Raw genomic sequence first — 22,365 nt, forward strand, 5'->3', positions numbered from 1 at the left:
AATATGGGGAGATACTTGGGGAAAGGGGGTGCAGAGTGAAGGAGTAGACAGGGTAAAAGTTGAGTGTGGAAGAATTGTAGAAAATAAAGTCAGTTTGTGGGTGTACAGGGGATAGAGGCCAAATAATGGAGTTATGGCCATCTGGAGAGAGAGATTTGAACAGGATCCGCGAGGGTGGGAGAGATGGTTTGTCACTTTAGACTCTTAAGCAGGGAATGAGCTGATCAAAGCAATTTCTGAGTTGGAGTGAAGATGAGTGGGAATGTGGAAAGGTCCAGGTGTGAGGAATACTGAAGGAAGGAGTCCTGGGTCTCGACTACAAAGCAGAGTCTAAAATTGCTCTCGTGTGTCTAAGTCAAAATTTTCACATTTTGAAAATGTTCATCTTTAGAGACCAAGTAATAAATACTGAAATTCTGGCATTGGTCCTATTCTTGTTGGGTTGTATTTCAAAACAGTACCCAGTGCTTGGGTTTCTTAAGAGAAAATATGAATTATAAAAGTTAGATATGCATGTATCAAGTCATCTATGTGGACAGAGTATTCTTAGCCAATTCATAGTAATAAGTTTAAGATACCACTATTCTGTGCCTTAGTTTTGACTTGGGCTCCTGTTACTTGCTGAGCATTTCATACACACACCCCACACCCCCTGTAAAAGGTAATGCTAGAAAAAGATATTAAATTATTTTAAATGGTTTAGTTGGCTTCAACTATTTATAACCTATTTGTTAAACTTTCTTTATTCCATCTTATAATTTAATATAAGTTCAAAGGAATTAGCTAAATAGAAGGGCAGCATTTTATTTGATTTTAAGATAAATAAAACATTTTGTTCTCTACAAATCTAGAGTTTCTTACAAATTAAGAATTTTGAAGAATAAGAAAATTAAGAGCAATTTTGCATGCATTTTTGGTTCCACCTGAGTATTTACTTCCCAAACTATACACAGAGGTCAAATGAACTGAAATTGAGTAAGAACACAGCCTGAATCTGTAAAGCCATCAATTTGGTTGTCTTTCAGAAGAAATATTCATGTTCCATTATGCCTGCCGTAACACAAAGGAATCATTTTTCCACAGCACTTCTTGTATTCCTCTTTCTTCTGCTCTGATTACTACCTTTTTCTCCTGCAGGATTATGGAATGTGGGAACGTGGCGATAAGACTAATCAGGGCATTCCAGAATTGAATGCAAGCTCTGTAGGAATGGCCAAGGTGACGACTCATCCTCTTTGTTCTTCCTTCTGTGCATTTTTACTGCTTTCATTTGGTTCTCATTAGAAGTTTGAAATTAATCTGATTAGTATGTTTTTCAAAAGTCAACAGCAAGTAAGAAATACAAGTGGCACATGTAACCCAGGCAACTGAAGTTATAGGTAAAGCATGTAGATTTCCTACACTGAAATATGCATGTGCCTCAAAAATAAGTGCATTTCCTCCTCATTATCCATTGTTATCACCCACGGGTCTGAGCTCTTGCTATTGTCTAGGAAGTAGGATGGAGACAGCCAGTCTTCTTTTCTGGGTCATAAAGAGGGCTGAAGAACATGACTACTTTGAAAGCAGGGCTGACAAGTTCAAAAGTATATAGGGTTAGGCAAGTAACATTTAAACAAGTGAAGTCAGCCAGAAGGAAAATATCAAGGAGTATTAGGGGTACTGGGAACATTCTCTAAAGGTATCCCAATTCAAAATCATTTAAAAACTTCTCTTTTTATTATTTGTTTGTTTTATATATTTTATTTTTAGAGAGAGGGAAAAGGAGAAAGAGAGGGAGAGAAACATCACTGTGTGGCTGCCTCTCACTCGCGCCCCCATCTGGGGACCTGACATGCAACCTAGTCATGTGCCCTGATGGGAATCGAACCAGCAACCTTGGTTCACAGGCCAACACTCAATCCACTGAGCCACAGCAGCCAGGGCCTAAAAAACTTCTTGAGGCCAAACAAAACACACTTGTGGGGCAGATTCAGTCTGCAGGCCACTAGTTTACATCTCTTGCCCTAGACATTTACCATGCCTCTCTCCCTTCCTCCTGAATACCAAAGTGTACTTTTGGACAGAGTAAAGACTCCAGAGCGAGAATTGTTAAAGCAATGATAAATATGCTTTGTTAAGAGAACAGTCTGATGCTTGCCAGAGGGGATGGGGTTGGGGGACTTGGTGAAAAAGGTGAAGGGATTTAGAAGTACACATTGGTAGTCCCCAAATACTCACAGGGATGTGAAGTACAGCATAGGGAATAAAGTCAATAATACTGTAATAACTATGTATGGTGCCAGGTGGGCACTGGAAATATCACAGGGAGCACTTCGTAATGTATATGATTATCTCACCACTATGATGTACACCTGAAACTAATATAAAATAATATTGAATGTAAACTGCAGTTGAAAAAAATTTTTAATTTAAAATATACCTGTTAATGTCAACTGACAGAAAATATATTTAGTACTAAAAGAGTTACCTTTCTTAAGAGCCAGATATGCTAATGTTAGGAGTTAACTGCTAGAATAGGTGAAAGAAAAGCCAACCATGAATTTAGTGTCCCCTGCACACACCACCAACATTATAAACTTGTTAATATTTCATTTTTAGTAGAATGATTTCATTTTGTGAAATGTTTTTATATTTTCTCTTGCTTGTTCCTGCAATGGACTGCAATGTTCAGGAAAGCTCTGATCTAGTGAAAGTAAGGATAGAAAATGACCATAGCACTCTTTAGCTGGATTTTAAAGATGCATTTCATCACCTTTGGGAAAACATGTATGCTATATTACTTAGTGAAAAAGGAGTATCAGATATGGGAGTGCATGTTCACTAGAAAGAAAAAGTAATTCTGACCTGTGTTTGTAGGCAGCACTTGAGGCAATTGATGAACTGGATCTTTTTGGAGCCCATGGAGGACGCAAGTCAGTGATCCATGTCCTGCCCGATGAGGTGGAACACTGCCAGGTAACAGCTCAGCCTCTTATGTTCCAGAGAGCTGGGAAGGAGACTTATGGAGGGAAGACCTGGGCTCCAGTTTTCCTTGCTAGCTTGGTGGTACTTGGCTTCTTTGAGCTTTAGTTCCCTCATCCATGCACTGGGCATATTGGGCCCTTCCCCTCCCACTGCACCAGGTGGTCCTAAGGATAAGAGTAAGTCAAGTAAATTTGTCAGAGCACATTGTAAGCCAGAAAGTACCATGCAAACATAAGATACAGCAGTGTTATATATACGGAGTCAACAATCAAGGCACCTTGTTTTGCAGAAGGCAAAATCTGTTGTATTTGTTTTGAGCATATAGGTGGTTTTCTCTCAGGTTTATTTCATGGTGCCCCCAAACTGAGTTACTAGCACTGAACACTAGTTCACTTGGGGAGGCGAGTGGAGATGGGCATAGTGTGTAATGATGGAGAGATGAGATGGGAGAAATGGCAAATTAGGAGAACCTCCATGAAATACATATCAGAGAATGGAGTGATTCTGATGCAAATTAAGGAACTCATTAGGCAGACTATAGGTCACCAACTACTGACCAATCAGCAAACTTTTATTTAGTGAGGGCCCACTGTTTGCTAGGGCTGTGGGAGTCAGGTACATAACAACTTGTAAGCAGAGACCTTCCGGTGGGAGTATATGTTTCCAGGCAGAGAGAGCCTAGGGAAGAGTGACTGGTTAAAGAGCTAGTCTTGGGCAGAGGGGTCAGCTGGCTATAGAAAATGAAGTTCTATTCTGAAGCTGAAGGATTCTCCCCATTTTTTACCCCACTCTCCAGCGCACTCCATTTTCCCCCATTAAATAGTCCTTAATGGAGAATCTGCAATTTCTTGGGCTGTGGTTTAATAGAGTCAAGCTGGTGTATGTCTTAATAGATATGTAGTCTAGTGGAAATTGTGTGAGCTTTGTAGCCAGCTGGGCCTGGGTGGGAATCCTAGATCTGTTGCGTACTAGCTGCATTCCTTTAGGCATGAGTCTTTGTAGTCAGAGTCTTAGAATGCTCATGTGTGAATTGGATGTACTACCTGAATTCCTTCTTCATATGGGAGATTTAATAAGCTTATGTTTTCGGGGCTCTAGCACCATGTTTGTACATGTTAAATCTCAGGATTATGTTCCCCTTCCAAAACTTTTCCTTATAATCTCAACTTCCTTTAGTTTACAGTGCCTAATCCAACTTCCTTACAATTGTGGCCATATTATAGTGTTGCTAAGTAACTCATTCTCTCTAGGACTAAACTAGTTCTGTTTTGCCTGAGTGTTCTTTTTTTTTTTTAATAATTTACTTATTTGTTTGTTTGTTTATTTATTTATTTGTTTTTAGAGAGAGGGGAAAGGAGAAAGGGAGGGAGAGAAACATCACTGTGTGGTTGCCTCTCACTCGCGCCCCCAACTGGGGACCTGACATGCAACCTAGTCATGTGCCCTGACTGGGAATCAAACCAGCAACACTTGGTTCACAGGCCGACACTCAATCCACTGAGCCACAGCAGCCAGGTTGCCTGAGTGTTCTTGTCGTCTTTGGAATTTGACTTTTTCTTTAAGTAGTGTCTCAGTCACCCTGTCAAACTGGTCACATTCCATAGAAAGCAGACATTTCTCTGCACTGGCCCTGTATGTGTGTTCTTTCCTATGTCTGTCTTCATAGTCAGGACATCCTAGCCTGTTGACAAAGGTAGCCTTTAGTTCTTTCCCAGTGTGTCCTGAGGCCCAGTGGAGTCAACAGAAGTCACAGAAGGAAGGGAGACAAAGAGTTCTCAGCTCAGGCTCCAGGCAGTACCGCACTCTCCCTGACCCCTTACACTCCCCCAAGGAACAGGAATCATTGGCTAGGTGGGCAAGATCACCCATCAGAGGTCATGTTGGTAGGACAAAGCCTTAATTGTTTGAATGTTCCTTTGGGACTAAAGTCATAATCTCTAGATATTGTATATAACAATTGATTACTGCTTCCCATGTTAAAGCCACCTCTGTTTTTCATTCAGTCTATTCTGTTCTCCATGCTGCCAAGGGCATCAACGTCTAAAGAGATTGACGCTGGACTTCTTTCTATTATTTCTTTCCCGGCCTTTGCAGTGGAAGATATGAATCTTGTAAATGTGACCAAAAATGAAATTATTTCCAAGCTCCAGGTAAGCGTTGGTCACACTGGTGCCGTTCTGCCCCTTGTAAAGTGCCACTTTCACGCTATGACTTGGAACGACTCACCCAGGGCTCAGTTCTCTATGAGGTCAATGGCTTGATATATCAAAGTGGGATCATAGAGTGAGATAGCCAAAGCTGAGTCTACAGGTGACAAAACTAAGTCTCTGAGTGATCAAGTGGTTGCTTCTCTTCCACTTGATCACTCAAGTGGAGTGCTTGAACTCCAGCTGCCATCTTTGAACCCCAATTCATGCGATTCCTATACTTCCAAGGCAGAGCTTCTTAACCCTTTAGAGATCAGAGAAAGACTCCTTTGAAAATGTATTGAAAGCTATAGAGTCCCTTCCAGAAATTAAAAAAAAGCACATGTTCCAGTATCCTCAAACTTTACACACAACAGCAGGGGACTTGGTGATCCCAAAGTTAAATTCAGATTTAAAAAAAAAAATCCCTGCTCTGAGTAACTATTTATGATAACTATGATATATTACACCAAAGTGAGAATGTTATTAAGTATTCCAGCCAAGTGAAGTTATCGGTGAAATTATCAAAGAATGTAATGTTCCTAAGCCAAAATCTGCATATTTATGATCTTACTTAGATTAAGTGAAAGATGCTTTTAGCCCCTGGAAACAAGAGACTTAAGGGTCTCCAATCATATCCCTAAAAGAAGGTGGTTGTCTTAGAGTTCAGTGGGGAAAAGCGAACCTTTTTAGATAGTAAAGCAAGCAGAGTTAATACAGGGAATGAAGTGTTTGTAGGGGAGCAGATTCTAGTCTGGGCCTCCCCAGGACTCCCAGAGCAGTCTGGCGCTGGCCATTAGGGGTGTGCTTGCCTCCACAGCCCTCACTAGAGCAGCCCAAACACACTAAAAAGAATGGGAAATGGTCACCCAAAGCTGCTATCCAGTGGTTAGAAAGGCAGATCAAGAGAATGCTGCCGCTGCCATACTTTCCTGACACTCAGGAAGCTGAAGGGGAACACTGGAACTTGCAGCCGGGAAACCAGCAGGGCCAGCCCCAAGCCGCAGGAAACTCCACCTGCCTCCCTGCCAGGCTTGCAGGTTGCAGGGTTCCTTTGCACCCAAAGCCTAACTGTAGGGAGTCTAGAATACCCGTTTAGCTTTCCAGTCTTTCAAGTAGAAGCAGTCCAATCCAAGTATCTGAATGGTGGCTCCTCCAAGCAGCGAGGGCCCCTTTGCGTCTTTGCGTGATATGGCAAATCAGAGTGAAATGCTGGTCATCCACTGGACTCTCAGTAATTTCTCTCACACCTCTCATAGTTTAATGTAATGTTTTGGCATTTCCTTCCAAGCAGGCATCAAGCCTGAATTTACTTTGCTTAGGACTTAAAAATAAGCTTTTGTAGTGACAGCAAACAGCACTTGGTAGACCTTTTACTCCTAAAAGATTCACGAAAAAGGGGACAAACTGTTGGCTGGAATTAAAATCAAAAGGCAACGAAATTCTAATTTCCTCAAATGTACTTATTTTTCTTTATCTTCTTAGGGGCGTTATGGATGCTGTCGCTTCCTTCGAGATGGTTATAAAACCCCAAGAGAGGTTGTATTTAAGTAATGTTTCTTTGTGATTCCTAAACTGCTTCATATCGAAGTTGCTGCTGTAGTGCTCTCCCTCTATTAATTATCATTACATGTTAGAATATTGGAAAGGGAAGTCTTAATTTTGGAGTCAACAAGCCTGGAGTTAGGCAGTAGAATAGTAAGATCATCAGGAGGACAGCAAGCCGGTGGTTTAAAACCAGCTTGTAGACAAGGACAAACAGTTCTGTGGCTCACACGGTTTTTTACATACCAACTCTGGCCGCCTCCTTTGGTTTCTTTGCCATAGTGACTGATACTCATAAAATGATATCCATAAAACAGTCTGCCAAGCACTGTGAGAGACAAATTGCTGTTTATTTATTAGAGATAGAGGAAGCTTAATATAATAAGCTACCAAGGAGTCTTGTCTACATTTTTTATTTACTTTTCTGAAATTTTACCATGGAGAACTGCCAAAAATAGCATCTTCCCATTATAGCACAATCCTAATTCTACCAACCTCAAAGCTGCATTGACACAGTCACACGAGGGAAACCCGGTGAGGTGCAATGATATTATGTATGTAATCTGACATCACCTTTTAGAAGCTTTACCTATTTGATTCCAGGACCCAAACCGATTGCATTATGACCCTGCTGAACTCAAGCTCTTTGAAAACATTGAATGTGAATGGCCTGTGTTCTGGACGTATTTTATAATAGACGGGGTCTTCAATGGTGATGCCGTTCAGGTGAGAAAATGATGGGTGTCGTATTGATAATCAACATTTTCATTCCACTGCTGTGCTGATTGTTATTAGAACATAAGGTTATGCAAGAATTTAGGGCACCGTTTCAATGATCTTTTGCCACTTAGCAAACTTTCCCAAAACTTAGTGAATTAAGACAATAACTATCTTACTTATTTGCTCGTGATTCTGCAATTTGAGCAGTGCCCATCAGGGACAGGTTGTCCCAGCTTCACCTGGTGTCAGCTGTGATCATTCAGTGGGTCTGGAGGATATACTTCTGAGATGGCCTCACTCGAATGGCTGGCAGCTTGAAACTGCCTATTTTCTGAGAGCTAGGCTGGGCTATTGGCCTGGACTTTGGTCCTCCTCCACGTGGCTAGCTCTCACTTCTCACAGTGTTATGGTCTCTGGGGAGCTAGGCTTTTTACATGGTGGTCGTCTTCCACCAGAAAGCAAAAGCAAAAGCTGACAAGCTTTCTCAAGGCTTAACTCTGGACCTGGCAAAGTGTCACTTCTGTTGCGTTCTGCTGTTTAAAGGGCCATTCCACATTCAAGGGGAGGAGACTACACAAAGGCCTGAGTACTAGGAGGCGGGTTCATTGGGGAGCGCCAAACAGGCCACAACAGACCGATTTTGTTGTTGCTCTTGTTCTTTTCAGATCAGCTGATGGTTTTGTTGTCTTGAGCTCTAGTTTAAGGGTACTCCCAGCTAATGTCTTGTTTACTGTAAGAGCCTCCTAACTGGCCTCCCTTCCTCCAGCCTCTCTCCCTACTGTTTCTCCACACCTTGCCAAGGTGATCTTATTAAAAAGAAAGTTAGGTTATGCTATTGCCTTGCTTAAAACCATTGAATGGCTTCCTTGTTGCTTTTGGGGTAAAATACAAGATCTTCACGTGTTTCATAGAGGCCTATAAGATCTGACCCTTGTTTTCACCACAGGAGCCCAATTTCTTACCATTTATTTCCTTTCTTAAGTTCTGTCATCCAAGCACGCTGAAACCCTCTTAATCCCTTGAACAGATCATGCTGTCTCTCCCACTTCTCAAATGCCCAACTGCCCCTCCGTCATTCACTTGATTCATTGTAAGTACCACTTCTTTCAGAAAGCTTTCTCTGACCCTAGAAGTTGGGTCAGGTGCCCCATTTATATGCCCATGGCTCTTTATAACAGCATGGCACCTGTAACTGTATTTAATCGCCAACTTATCTGTCAAAGGACCATGGTAGAGGTGGTCTCTACCCAGTTTACTAACATATGCCCTGTGCCTAGTACATAGTAAGTGCATGGTAATTATTTGTTAATGAGGTGTTCATTTGTTCAGGACACGTTCCTTCAGCATCTGCTACCATACATACTTTGGTCAGCAGGACAGACCTGTCTTGTAAAGCTTATGTAAGCGACTGCTGAACTCAATGTTTTGCCACTTTTTTAACCTGCTCATATCTGCCATTTTTTTAGCCTGTTTGAATTACATATTCTGGGGTGGGATGAGCAATATAAGATTTATTTTAATTTTTGAAAGTTGCCTCTGCTCAGGAATGCCAGGGTGGGGGACGCTGCAAGCTCAAAATGTTACTGTTCCCCCATTTGTTCATTCTTACTCTACGGTTTAGTGATTATTGTGAGTCTTATATTTTCTGTCTTTTTATCCCAGAACTGAAACATCTCAAAAGGATTGAGTTGGAATTTCAATTGTGAACAACCTTGACAATGATCAGAAACAAACAAAAAGCTAAGGAGACAAAAAGGACTGTATTCAGTACCTTATTTTCTAGATCTCACAGAATTTACTACCCTTACAGCTATGCTTTCTCTTTCACTTGCTGCCCAATGACATTTAAAAAAATGACGCACCCGTCGTCTTCCTCTGCTGTCCACAAATTTCTAAAGAAAAGAAAATGAGATCTGCGAAGTGTTTAACTGGGATTTCCAAAGATGTGTTAAATAGCTGGGTGGCTGGTTAAGGGTTCTTTTCCCCTTTCTTCTTTTCCCTTTTAGTACTTAGCTTTTTATCAGCACCTTTTTGATTTCACAGAAATGTTTACATCAACAGCTTTCATTATATTGAGTACTGCATCCTAAGAATAGGGGTACATGGGTCATAGTACATATTCTTCTTTTTCCTCACACCAGATTCATTCAGTAAATGTTTCTTGAGTGATAAATATTTGAATGAGGGCCTCTTAGTGGAAAACTACCCATAGGTGGAAGTGGGATGTACCACTTAAGATCTGGCCTCCACTCCAAGAAGCTTATCATCTAGCTGGTTAGACAAAATTTAAATATGTGAGACATTAAGAGTGAGATATTTAACTCATGAGTTAAAGACAACATAGAAAAAAGACCAGTTTAGCTTCTCCAACATTTGCCATCAGCAAGACTCCCAGTTGCTCCTGCGTTCCTTGAGCTGAAGTATTTGTGCATTTCTTGGCCCTGTGTACCACTTTTAATCTGTTGCCAAGGGAGCTGTTTTGCTGTGTTGCACTGCTGATACAGCAGTAAGGACCCCTCTTTCATACCGTGGGGGATGGGGCTATTTTCCAGGTCCAAGAATACCGAGAGGCCCTGGAGGGAATATTAATCAGGGGCAAGAATGGGATTCACCTGGTGCCAGAACTCTACGCCATCCCACCTAACAAGGTAACCAGGCCCTGCTTGTAGAGAACGAAGCGACTTGGCCTTTTCCTATTTTCCATACCCCTTCCAGACCTAACACTTTTTCTCCAGAAGTGGTTTGTAAAGCCTTTGGTAGTGTTCCTGTGTATCACATGAGTTATGGCTTTGGAGCCATGCTTGGGAAAGGGTGCCCAAGTGAGGTGCCAGTTGAAGACCTTCAGGGGCTACCTGTCCCTCTCCTGAGCATAAGGCCAAATGAGCCCTAAAATGCACAGAACACTGTTGGACGCCATGCTCTCACACATATCCACAGAAGGGTAGAGATAGTTAAGAATCTCTTCCTTTGAGTCAAGCCATTCCAAAGCTAGAGCATGAGTATTCAAGACATTCTATATTAGGGAGAGAAATTGGCCAGTTTCAAGATGACTAAAGACAGTTTAGTTCTATCCATTTTCCTAAATTGGGCCATGATGGACCTATATTTCTTGATGGGAAGATTTCCCTCTATGTGTCTCATGTTTAGAAGAAAGAATTCTCGATTCAAGGCTATTTGTCCTTCAGATGTTCCTGTTGCTTCAAAGCTTCATTATCTCATTTGCAAGAGGAAGAGACTTCAGAGAGCAGTGTCTTCCCCTTAACTGGGAGGGCCTACAGGGAATCGTAACCCAGCAGAAGTTGTCATGCCACAGCTTGGGTTTAGGGGTTCTGTGGTTGAATCAGGCCCACAAGCATGTGATCAGGGTAATGGTGAGGCCTCTAAAATTGTGTGCCTCTGTCCAGAGAGGCTATGGAACCTGTTAGGGCTCAGACAGCACTAAGCTCCACCTGGAACCAGACCCCAGGGTCAGGGCCTCCCTGTAGCCCCGCACTGCCTCCTAATGGGTGCTACATTTCCAGGTGGAGAGAGTCCCTCACTGTACTGATCAGGCCATGAAGCCTACTTTCTCTCTAAATGTCCAAGACCTAGATGTCCTGCTAATGTATTCATTTTACTATAAGTGATATGTATGTATTGGTGGGGAGAGGCTGATTGTGGGGGTCTGGGTAGTTATTTTCCAGCAACTATGTATTCAGAGTGCCCCCTTTCCAGTACTGAGGCATTTCTCAGAACAAAATTAGTAATGGGAGGTCATTTGGAACCTGGAAGCAGAGCGAAGGGAAAGCAATGACTTCAGGGCTATTTTACCTGTTTTGTGATAGAAAATAGCCATCCATCTGTGGTACATTTTCCTGACTGTAGTAATTGCCGGATGTTATAAGCTATGCTTTTCTTTCTGATGAACACTGCTGGCTACACATTGTAAAAAATTGTTCTGTAACCTTCTCTCTTCTAAAGTCCATACTGACCTTTGGGTTTCTACTTGCCATGACAACATCCCTTATCCTGTGGGTTTTATACATAAGCAAGGCACTGATTTTGAGCACTATTTGATGTTAACCATATTTTGTGTTGGCTGCTTCCAGAGGACAGTAGAGAAGGTTCACCCGTCACATCAATGACATGTAAAAACCACTGCAGACAGGGCCACCCAGACCCATATAGTACTTGGTGCAAATTAGAAAAAGGATCTCATCTGTGGAGTGGTCGCAGCACCAGGCCAATGCAGCATCCAGCCTAGATTTCAGCCTCACTCACTTCCTCAGGCAGACATGCCTGTGCAAAAGGCACAACCATCCGTGGGGCCCTCCATTAGACAGCTTGAGACTAATGCAAGTGTGCTCAGCAGATGTGTATCAAGCAGCTGCTCTAGGCCAGGCACCACGCTAGGTCCTGGGGCACAAAAGTGTTACAGTGCCAGCTATGCCCCTGCAAGCTTGCAGGCTAAGGGGGATCGGAGGAGTTAGTCTGGGGATAGAGGGCTGACACAGTAGTGCCAGTGGCAAAGGCCTGGTGTGATGGACCTGCAGCAGATCAGGACTGGGGTGGAGAAGAGGGAGAGGGATGCTGCCACAGGGAGGCAGGAGTGGCCCATGGGTGGCAGGAGGGCAGAGCCAGGCTGTCTTCTGATCCAGACACCTTGTCTGTCTTACTTTCTTTGCATGGACTATTTCTCATTCTAGATCTTCACAGTCTTTCTGAACACTATGTACATTTCAATAGCTTTAACATACAATCAGATTGTGCAAGTAAGCCTGCACACTGCAAAACAGCCATGACTCTGTCGAAAGAAGTAAATATCTGTCTCTAATCTTACTACCCAAAGATAACCACTTTGACATTTTGGAGAACCTCCTTCCACACTGTTATCCTATTTGATTATTTGATTACTGGTGATGTTTAATTCTGTTTACATGCTTAAGGGTTTCTTAATGTTTACTATTACAGCAAATTTTAAAAATTTGAATAAATTTATTAATAATCCACAGAGAATGACTCCCCTCATGGTGTGATTTTCCCCTTTGAAGAAGGATAAGTGTTTCCTATTTCCTTTAATTTAATTGGCTGGCTTTTTTCTGAAAGAAAAATGTATAGTCACTGGCATTACTCTCAATCAACATTGATTACAACTAAAAACCCACAGGTCAGCATGGAGTTTACAACGGAGAAAGTTGTAGACTAACTTTTACAATGTGTAGCTGGCACTGTCCATCAGAACAAGAACTGTAGCTTATTTTAATGAGTCAGAAGCCCCCAACTGATTCAGCTTTTTGAATCTCTGACGGAAAATTCATGATCTAATAGTACAATTGTTTTTTTCCTTAATAAATAGTGCCACCTTCTGGTAGTTTTCTTGTGTAAGCATACAGAGTTTATGAACCTCTGGAGATAGCAGGACAGAAGAAGCCTGAGTTAGCATCACCATGAGAAGGCTGATGTTTTAGATCACTGTATCCATAATGTAAGCATGAGCTGTGAAACATCTTGTTGCCTAGAGCTGTGCTCAGAGAAGACAGCCAGGCTTTCAGGGCCTATCTCTGCCTTTTGCCATCAGTGTGCTGGTGGGCAGGGCACTGTCCTGAAACCAGGCCTAGATTTGAGTTCCACCTCTGCTGCTTTTAAGTGTGACCTCCATCTCTACCTCCACCGCCCAGACAAGGGTTTAGCCTCCTCAGCCTCCCAGTTCCAGCTCTCGCACAGAATTGGTCTGGAGGAGTGAATGAGTAACATTTTGTAAATCCTCAGTGTGCTCCCCAATGTCAGTAACATGGGCCTTTTTATCCTTTGACATTCTGATTTTAGGATTTTCTCTCTTTGCCAGGTAGATGAAGAGTATAAGAATCCCCACACGGTGGACAGAGTTCCTCTGGGGAAGCTGCCCCATTTGTGGGGTCAGTCCTTGTACATCCTCAGCTCGCTGTTGGCAGAGGTAGGGGGCTTGGGGGCTTCACAGATGGGAAATTGGAAGAATACAGGGGCTCTCTGCCCAGTGTGGCTGTGAATGTCTTTGGCATCTTCACGGCTTTAAAGCCAGATGCTCTGGAAGTATTAGTTACTATTATTCTTTTTACTCACACAGATGGTGGCACATTTGACTAGCCCTGAAGAGCTAGGTGCTGAAAACATAATACATTTATTAGTGGCTATCTAAATAGTTTACTATGTTTTAGACAAAAATAAGCAATTGACATGAAATATCTAAAGGAGTTGATACTGAATATTTTGAGCCCCCAAATATTTCACTGTCAATATAGGTGAAATTTTAAATAGTCAGTATTTCATGGTATTAATGCTCCTTTTTTCCTAGGGATTCCTTGCCACTGGTGAAATTGACCCCTTAAATAGAAGATTTTCCACTTCTGTCAAACCTGATGTTGTAGTACAAGGTTTGTGAGCATGTTTACGATTCCTATTTAACTTTGTAAAACCCATGTATTTTTTGCTTGAATTTTTTAATTGAATGTTTTGGGGTGACATTGGTTAATAAAATTATATAGTTTTCAGGTGTACAATTCTATACTATATGGTCTGTATCATGTGCTCACCACCCCAAGTCAGGTCTCCTTCCATCATCATTTATCCCCTTTTATACTCTTCTACCTACCCCCACCCCCTTCCATCTGGTAATCACCACTCTGTTATCTATGAGTGTTTTATTTGCTTAATTCCTTCACCGTTTTCACCCAACCCCCCAACCCTCTTCCCTCTGACAGCTGTCAGCCTGTTCTCTTTATGAGTCTGTTTCTATTTTGTTCATTAGTTTTTGTTCATTAGATGCCACATATAAGTGAGATCACATGGTATTTGTCTTCCTCTGACTGGCTTATTTCACTTAGCATAATGTTCTCCAGGCCCATCCATGCTGTTACAAAAGGTAAGATTTCCTTCCTTTTTATGGCCGAGTAGCATTCCATTGTGTAAAAGTACCATTGCTTTTTGATCCACTCATCTACTGATGGACGCTTGGGCTGCTTCTAAATCTTGGCTATTGTAAATAATGCTGCAGTGAATATAGGTGGACATATATTCTTTTGAATCAGTGTTTAGGGTTTCTTTGGATACATTCCCATGGAATTGCCTTATGACCTAGCGATTCCACTTCTGGGAAAACTCATGTATTTTTAATATAAATTGTTTCCTAGTTTTCTATTTTATTTTTTAAAAGTGTGTATATGTGTATATATTTTAGCATATATATTAATATGTAACATCATAGTGCAACACATTACTCACGTGTTTGTGGTGACGCAGGTGGCATGCACTAGCGTGGGAGTTGTGTCCTTTGGGAGCAGGGGCACAGACTTCTGCTATTTCCCCCATATGGAGTTGTTTCCACTCTTGATCCCTTATGAAAAGAACACAAGACAGGTTTAGAATAAAAGCAGACCAAAGGAAAGGCAAGACATCATTTGAGATGGGGTGATTTGACTTGGGATCTGTTGAAGACCATTTCTAGAAGGCTCTTCTCAGACTGTCTCGTACGTTGTGTGTATTTGATAAGTATGCAACGTGGGTGTTGACGGGAGGCAAGGCCAGAGAGTGCCAAGAAGAGCAGTAGTTACAAGTGCTGTCATTTTCAAAGCCACCCAATATGTGGAAAGCTTGCTAGTGTGTGTGTCATAGGCCAAGGAAGAAGTCGGGCAATGATACATATATCCATGTGAGGAGACGAGGGCCACAATGTAATGCAGATTGTGTGTTCTTCTTCGCAGTTACTGTTCTGGCAGAAAACAACCACATTAAGGACTTGTTGAGGAAACATGAAATAGATGTCCAGAGTATTGCTGACATTTATCCAATCCGAGTCCAACCAGGCCGGATCCTCAGTCACATATACGCAAAGCTTGGTAGGTTTGGGGAAATAGGGCATTTTTGGCAAGGAGGCATCTTGGTTCTAGGTTTTGAATCTGGGGGAGACTATGATATGTATAAATTCTAAAGAATTGGGCAGAGCACTAAAGCAGGTGGTTTGACTACTTCTGTGTGAAGGGGAATGGGCAAACAAGCACATTCTCCTCATGCTGGTTCAGTAGACGTCGCCACAGGTTGGCCATGCAATTTGCCACATCTGTTGTACAATCTGCAGCCACCTTTAAAAATTCACTTTTGGAAAAGTCTTTTGTGTCTTGATAATGTTTCTAATTTTCATCTGTAGTCTCAGAAAGTGACCACTTACCCATTAAAATAGGTGGTGGTTGCCGTGACCAGCGTGGCTCAGTTGGTTGGGTGTTGGCTGTTGTCCCACAAAGTGAAAGATGGCCAGTTTGATTCCCAGGCAGGGCACATGCCTGGGTTGCGGGCCAGGTCCCCAGTTGGGGCCTGTACCAGATCAATGCTTTTCTCTCACATCCAGGTTTCTCTCACTCTCTTTCCCTCCTTTTCCTCTCTTTAAAAATAAATAAATAAAATCTTTAAAAATATAATAAAATAAAATAGGAGGGGGTTTTCTTTACTTTTTCTAAAATAGGACTTTGTTTAGTAAATTAAAAATAAACACTAATAAAGTCCTTTTAATAGTTGTATTCCAGATAGATGTTGAACCAGGTACTGTTCATATACATGCATGAAAAGAGGGGTGGATTTGTTTTTAATTCATCTTTGTCTCAGTTAAAGAAGGACAGTGGTGTTAGAAAAACCAAACCCCACAGTGGGTTGTTTGACATAAAAATAAGTTCAGGCTTAGCTGAAGTCAGTTCAATTAGATGTTACTGTGTTTTACTCTAACACCAGCTTCTCTTTTGTTTTTTTTCAAATAGGACGGAATAAAAATATGAAATTGAGTGGGCGACCATATCGGCACATTGGTGTCCTTGGAACATCTAAACTATATGTGATTAGGAACCAAATATTTACTTTCACACCTCAGGTGAGAAAAGCAGACCAGTAGCAAACCAACAAGCATCTTCTCATTAAGCTTTCTTTTCTGGCTGGTGAGCCAGTTTGAATGTGGCTGAGTGTGCATGCATGTGTCCACATAAGATGACACCCATTACCTAGTACAATTATTTACTCATACTAGGTGCTCAATTCATGTGACTTAAATCAAATTGAGTGTGTTATCACTTCCAGTCATGAGTAGCAGTGAAATTCACATTGCTTTACAAAACTGCTAGTAACATGTCACTTGACCCACAGTCCTTCTGCCCCTAATCACAAGAGTCCCTCACCCTTGCTTAAGTTGTCATTACACCCTCTGTGTAACACATAGCCAGTCTGCTTTTCAGTCCGTAACCCCCTTGATGGGATCCTGAATATACTGATTATGGAACTTCCAGAGTTTTTGTTTCTAAATGAAACTAGTCTTGTGGAACCCAAACCAAACATTTTCCATCCATTTGGGCACCTAGAAAGACCAACTGTGGTATCACTTTGTCGACATGGGACACAACCCCACCACCACCGCCTAGGCACACAGTCAGTCAGGGGTCAGTAGCCCCAAGTTGCTCTTTTTTTACCCTAACTCACACTGCTCACTTAAATCTTGTGAGTTATTTCCTTTTGCAACAAATTTTAGATGAGAGCATGGACTAGCATGGACTAGTCCAGAGGCCAGAAGAACTATTTGATTTTCATTGACATCAGGCCACAGTGCCTTTAGTTCACATTATCCAGGCCATCGATCAGGTAAACACAGTCTCCGCATCCCACCTGCTCTCGGGGCCCTCACTTGGAAAGCATCTCTGAGCCCAGCAGCCCTGGAGAAATAGGAATTATGGAACTATTGATTTCCTTTCAGAAACAGCGGTGTTGGGCCAGGTGCTTAAACCCTCATCTGAGGAGCTCTAAATAGATCTAGCCATGCACCTTTCCCTTCCATACCTCCTGGGAAGGTGACAGATCCATTTCTCTGATTGGAAGGATAGCCCCATGCTGGGTGGATTGCAGCCAGGACTGAGCTTCTTCTCCGGAAACAGAACACAAGGATTAGTACTGCTGTGAATGACAGCTGGGGTTGTGTCAAGGGAAATGAAGGACAGCCTCTTACTTGGCCTGTTCTGACTTGCAGTTCACTGACCAGCATCACTTCTACCTGGCGCTGGACAACGAGATGATTGTGGAGATGCTGAGGATCGAGCTGGCCTACCTGTGCACCTGCTGGCGGATGACAGGCAGACCCACGCTCACCTTCCCAATCACCCACACCATGCTCAGTAACTCCATGAACTTGATCTTCTTGATTCATATCCCACTCTTGCTTTGAGCCCTTCTTACAATGTTTAAAACGGCTCCCATGGACCAGAGCTAAATATTGAAGGGGGTTCTCAGCAGTTCAGTTTCTTAGCTTGGGAATCTTCTAAGACATGTGCATTTTAATTAGGTTGTGTTGATCAAAACATTTCAGGGCATTTCCCTTTCCCCCGCCAAAAAAGTATCCCCAGATTAAGTAAACTAATTCATCTTTTTTTTTTCCCCCTTAGCTAATGATGGCTCAGACATTCATCCTGCAGTTCTTTCTACAATTAGAAAACTAGAGGATGGATATTTTGGAGGAGCTAGGTAATTTATGATTTTTTTTACAAATAAAAGTAACATCGATATTTCTTAAAGTCTTTTGCTGCCATTCTCCCATTTTTTGTATCAATTGCTGAACATAGAAGCATGGTGCTTTAGAGTAAAAAGGAAGTTAAAACTTAGTTAATCCAGTGACCCATGTGAAACTGGAATCATCTCTAAAGCAGCATTCGGAGGGTGTTTGTAAAGCTTTCGCAGGCACCAGGAAACACGGGGCATAGACGGATAAACCTATCAATTTCCCTGAAGTGGCATTCGTAGAATGCATGTATGGAATGCTGTGCCTATTTTTAATAAAAGACATGGAAGAAAACAGCCATTGCCTTAGATCCAGCAGGTGCTCAATAAATGCTCCTTGAGTTGACTTGAGTGTGCTGTCGCCTTAAGAATAATCTACAGAACTTGACAAATTCCTTAGTGACCCTCAGAGCAGAGCACCTGAAAGGGCCTGCCTGGACCATTGTTCCCTCATTCCCTGTGGAACGATACCTATTCCTTTACAGGCCCATGGTATGACAGATACTCCCAAGTATTTATGGCTAAGCATCTTGAGTGATGGGGGCTCCCCTCCCAGGAAAACTTCTGGTTTTATACCCTGTAACTGTCATAAGGCAGAGGTTTTCTCTGTAGTAACTATGCCCCGATCTCTCTGAACTCCCTGGGATATGCCAAAAGGGCCCTAGGAGAACCTCACTGTGAAGCCAGCCCCTAGTGAGGTGTGGCCTTTCCTGGGCTCAGGGAGGTTTCCATTTGGCCCCGAGTTGCTTAAAAGTGTTTCAGCCTTGAAATCAGCCCTTCTCACATCCTCCCACACTAGGGACTCTACTGTCACAGTAATTGTTTTTAATTGTGGTAAAATGCACATAACATAAAATGTACCGTGTAACAATTTTAAAGCATACAGTTCGGTAATATTAAGTACATTCACATTGTTGTGCTACCACTGTTTTCATCTTGCAGAACTGAAACTCTGTGCCCATTAAACAACTCTCCATTTCCCCTGGCTCTCAGCCCATGAGAGACACCATTCTACTTTCGCTTTCTAGGTACCCCATCTAAGTGGGCTCATCCAGCATTTGTCTTTCTGTGACAGAGCCTGATGTCTTCAGGGCTGAGTGCTGGGGTTGGCACTCTGCTCCCAGAGCTCGCTGCGAATTTTGCTGTGGACTTGAAGTGACCCTCGCTTCAAACTTCTCCTGGCCTCTCTCAGGAGTGTCAGTGAGACTGTCCCCCAGCATTTTGCCTGTACGTTTCCAGTACTAGTGCCATAACTGCATTTGGCACCCACATTCATACATTTTACCTCCAGTTTGGATAAGTTACCACCTAGTGTACAGCATCATCATCGAGAGAAAATCCCATATGCCTATAATTAACTGTTTTTCAACATAAGCTCTTTAAATTGAAATACAATCATTGTCAAAAGGACTGTATCTGCTATTAATTGAGCACTTGCAGTGTGCTCTTTGTTGCTTTGTATGCATTGTCACATTTAGTCCTCACTTTGCCACGTGGGCTGTATTCCCACTTTATGGAGAAGGAGCTGTTGCCTCAAGGAGCCAAGGCACAAGACAAGCAGCCACAGAAGCCCTGTGTAGACCTGGAAGGCAGGCTCTAACCCCACGTGGGGCCGGCTGGGGGCTCACAGGGATTGGGGGGGCCTCCCATTTATAGAGAATGACAGCAATTCAGAGCCCCAGGGAGGGAAACAGGAATGCCTAGGCTCCATCAGCTACCTTTCCTACTAAGTTCTTCATAGTTAACAATTGAATCTCATTTTGCTTTCCTTTATATCTGAGGGTCTTTAAAAACCTGAACTCACTCTAGATGCCGGTCTCTGCTACTTGGACCCAGCTGGAGTAGCTTGCTATCAAATTGCTGCCTTTCACCTTTGACCTGACTCCTTTCAAGTTCATCAGAGGGAAACTTTCCATTGTCCCTTTTCCTGGCTCCATCTCACTAGCCCCTGTCCATAACCTCAGGGCAAAACCATCACTAGAACAGACCCCAGGGTTCCTGGAGGGGAACTTATTAGTTTATGAAGGAAAGGCTTTTCTTGCCCTCAGCCCATGTTTATGATGTAGTCCATTAGCGCATTGAAGCTCAAGCACTTATCAATTTGTTGCATCCTCTGCTTTAATTTACTCCTCAAACTGTTCTCTCAGCCTTTTCCACTAAGTCATTATCTGAGGTGGGTAGCTCCAAGGCACCTTACTGTTCTCTGCCTCCAGATCTAACATTTTATTTTATTTTGTTAATATTTGCAAATTCTTTAATTTCAGTAAGCTTGAGTGAATCAGAATGTCTTGGCTGCAAGTAAGAGAAAATAAAAAATAAAACTAACAAACAATTACATCTGTCACATAAAGGAAGTCTAGAATTAGAGCAGCTGCGCAGTGATGTCATCAGGAAACCACGTTCTTTCTACCTTTCCATTGTGCCATTCTCAGCATATAGCTTTGTCTCCTTGGCTGGCTACCCTCCTGGTTCCAAGATGGCTGCCATAATTTCAAGGTTACATATGAATGATAATGCTCAGAGGCAGAAAATACGTTATTAAAAAAGAGAAAGAGCAAAACAGATGTAATATATTTTCTTTCTGTCAGATCAAACATTTTAAAAAGCACACAGAGCGGGCTTGCTTTCTGTAGGGTGGATATGCCACCGCTCTCCGAACCTGGGGGTGGACCTGCAGAACTTGGAGGCTGCTGCCTTTGCAGCAGGACCCCACACTGCCAAACCCGGCTCCCAGTTTTCAGTGGAACTTTTCCTAACCTGGTAATATATGAGCACCACTCTGAGCATCTGCTCTGATCTGGGTACGGCCTACCCATCGCATTCCTTCTAGATGAAACGTGGGTTCTGAGACGTGCCTACCTGTGCCTGTGTGACCCCATTTGCATGGTAGGGACTCAAATGATGGGACAAGTGTATCCAGAGAATCATTGCTTAAGGTTTTGTTCTGGGCAAAAGCCTCCAGAAGGTTGGTTCTGATTAAAAGAGGTTTGCTCAATATGTTTTGTAAATCTTTGGTTGGTTCAGTAAAATAAATTTCTGTTTGTGTTGGGTTAGGAAGTTAGAAATCAGCATAATTCACTTTGGCTGTTAATATGCTGTGTGCTTCCACTTAATACTTGCTATTGAATTTCCATTTTAATTTCTTGGCTGACAACCGCAGAGGGATGTATTTATTGATACTGGCAGAAGTGCCACCTGGTTGTTGAAAATCTCTCCCTGATTTTATGAGTGGGAGTTTGTTCACATGTAGCTGTATCTCTAATGTAGTGTCTCCTTGGCAGAGTAAAATTGGGGAGCCTTTCGGAATTTCTCACCACGTCTTTCTACACGTATCTGACCTTCCTGGATCCAGACTGTGATGAGAAGTTGTTTGATGATGATGCCAGTGAAGGGAGCTTCAGTCCTCATAGCGATTCAGATTTGGGAGGATATTTGGAAGAGACCTACAATCATGGTATAGCTAGGAATGCCTTTGCAGATGGTTCGTTGAATTTATTCAAACCTTAGCATTGTGATAATATTGCCCTAACATGGCAAGCACCAAAGGTGACTGGTAATTAACGTAACAAAAATGGCTTTGAAAATATGTGGGTGTTAAAATCAATAAAACACCACTTTAAAAATCTAAACTGAAAAAGTGGGGCTTTTTTAAACCTAGAGGGACAGAGTTTCAGGAATGATGACTTTTCACAAAATATAGTCTGAAGACGGAAACACTGGGCTTGGGTTTTCAAAAGAATGGTAAAATAATCTAGGTTTGGTTAGATATGAGTGCTGAAATCCTGTGTATATAACAGTTCTGAAACAATATGATTTGAGGTTGTAGTGACCTGATTTTTACTTCTGGATACTACTTGAGATTGGGGCTGGGGTCCCATAATGCTTAGCTCACTTGTGACGAATTAAAAGAAAAAGATCAGATGTCAGCTGCTGGCCCTCAGGTTCTCTTTAACATATTCAGTTCATGTTTGGATGCTGTGCTATGAGCACTACTTTGACCTGCATTTTCTTTTCCTAAGGTGAAGTTTTCCTCCAACACTAACTTTATAAACACATACATTATCTATGTAAATCTCTTTGCTCTCCAGGGGTGGGGTGCGAGTGGGAATATCTATATGAAAATGTTGTCTTCCACTAAATTTACTCAGTGTTGCGCGCTACATAAAATCACTGTTATGCCCTTAGAATACTTCTGCAACTTGTTTTCATTGACTTGCTTGCCTCTCCAATTGCAGAAAGCCCGGACGAACTTGACCAGTATATCAACCACCTCCTGAAAAGCACGTCCTTGAAGTGCTATCTGCCCCCTCTTCGTAAGAAGACTTCAGAAGACAGCCATGTTTTCAGTGCCATCCACTCCACTCGGGATATACTTTCTGTGATGGCAAAAGCAAAGGGTTTGGAAATTCCATGT

General features: G+C 42.3%; 1 protein-coding gene across 4 annotated transcripts in view; it reads left to right on the top strand.

The window, feature by feature from the left end:
- The window catches only part of PHKA2 (phosphorylase kinase regulatory subunit alpha 2), a 59,646-nt gene that overhangs the window by 16,688 nt on the left and 20,593 nt on the right, over nucleotides 1-22,365 (top strand). For 3 of the 4 annotated variants that reach the window (XM_090264405.1, XM_090264404.1, XM_090264406.1), the window contains exons 7-20: nucleotides 1,138-1,218; nucleotides 2,860-2,958; nucleotides 4,971-5,117; nucleotides 6,639-6,692; nucleotides 7,302-7,424; nucleotides 9,971-10,066; nucleotides 13,243-13,350; nucleotides 13,729-13,807; nucleotides 15,134-15,268; nucleotides 16,178-16,287; nucleotides 17,428-17,572; nucleotides 17,840-17,918; nucleotides 21,233-21,405; nucleotides 22,187-22,363. In XM_090264405.1, the coding sequence (XP_090120531.1) occupies nucleotides 1,138-1,218; nucleotides 2,860-2,958; nucleotides 4,971-5,117; nucleotides 6,639-6,692; nucleotides 7,302-7,424; nucleotides 9,971-10,066; nucleotides 13,243-13,350; nucleotides 13,729-13,807; nucleotides 15,134-15,268; nucleotides 16,178-16,287; nucleotides 17,428-17,572; nucleotides 17,840-17,918; nucleotides 21,233-21,405; nucleotides 22,187-22,363 (1,606 nt within the window). The remainder of the gene's footprint in view (nucleotides 1-1,137; nucleotides 1,219-2,859; nucleotides 2,959-4,970; nucleotides 5,118-6,638; nucleotides 6,693-7,301; nucleotides 7,425-9,970; nucleotides 10,067-13,242; nucleotides 13,351-13,728; nucleotides 13,808-15,133; nucleotides 15,269-16,177; nucleotides 16,288-17,427; nucleotides 17,573-17,839; nucleotides 17,919-21,232; nucleotides 21,406-22,186; nucleotides 22,364-22,365) is intronic. The other variant, XM_090264407.1, reaches the window with a different exon arrangement.

This window comes from Furipterus horrens, unplaced genomic scaffold (genome assembly GCF_987537825.1).
Source record: "Furipterus horrens unplaced genomic scaffold, mFurHor1.1.pri manual_scaffold_17, whole genome shotgun sequence".
NCBI lineage: Eukaryota > Metazoa > Chordata > Mammalia > Chiroptera > Furipteridae > Furipterus > Furipterus horrens.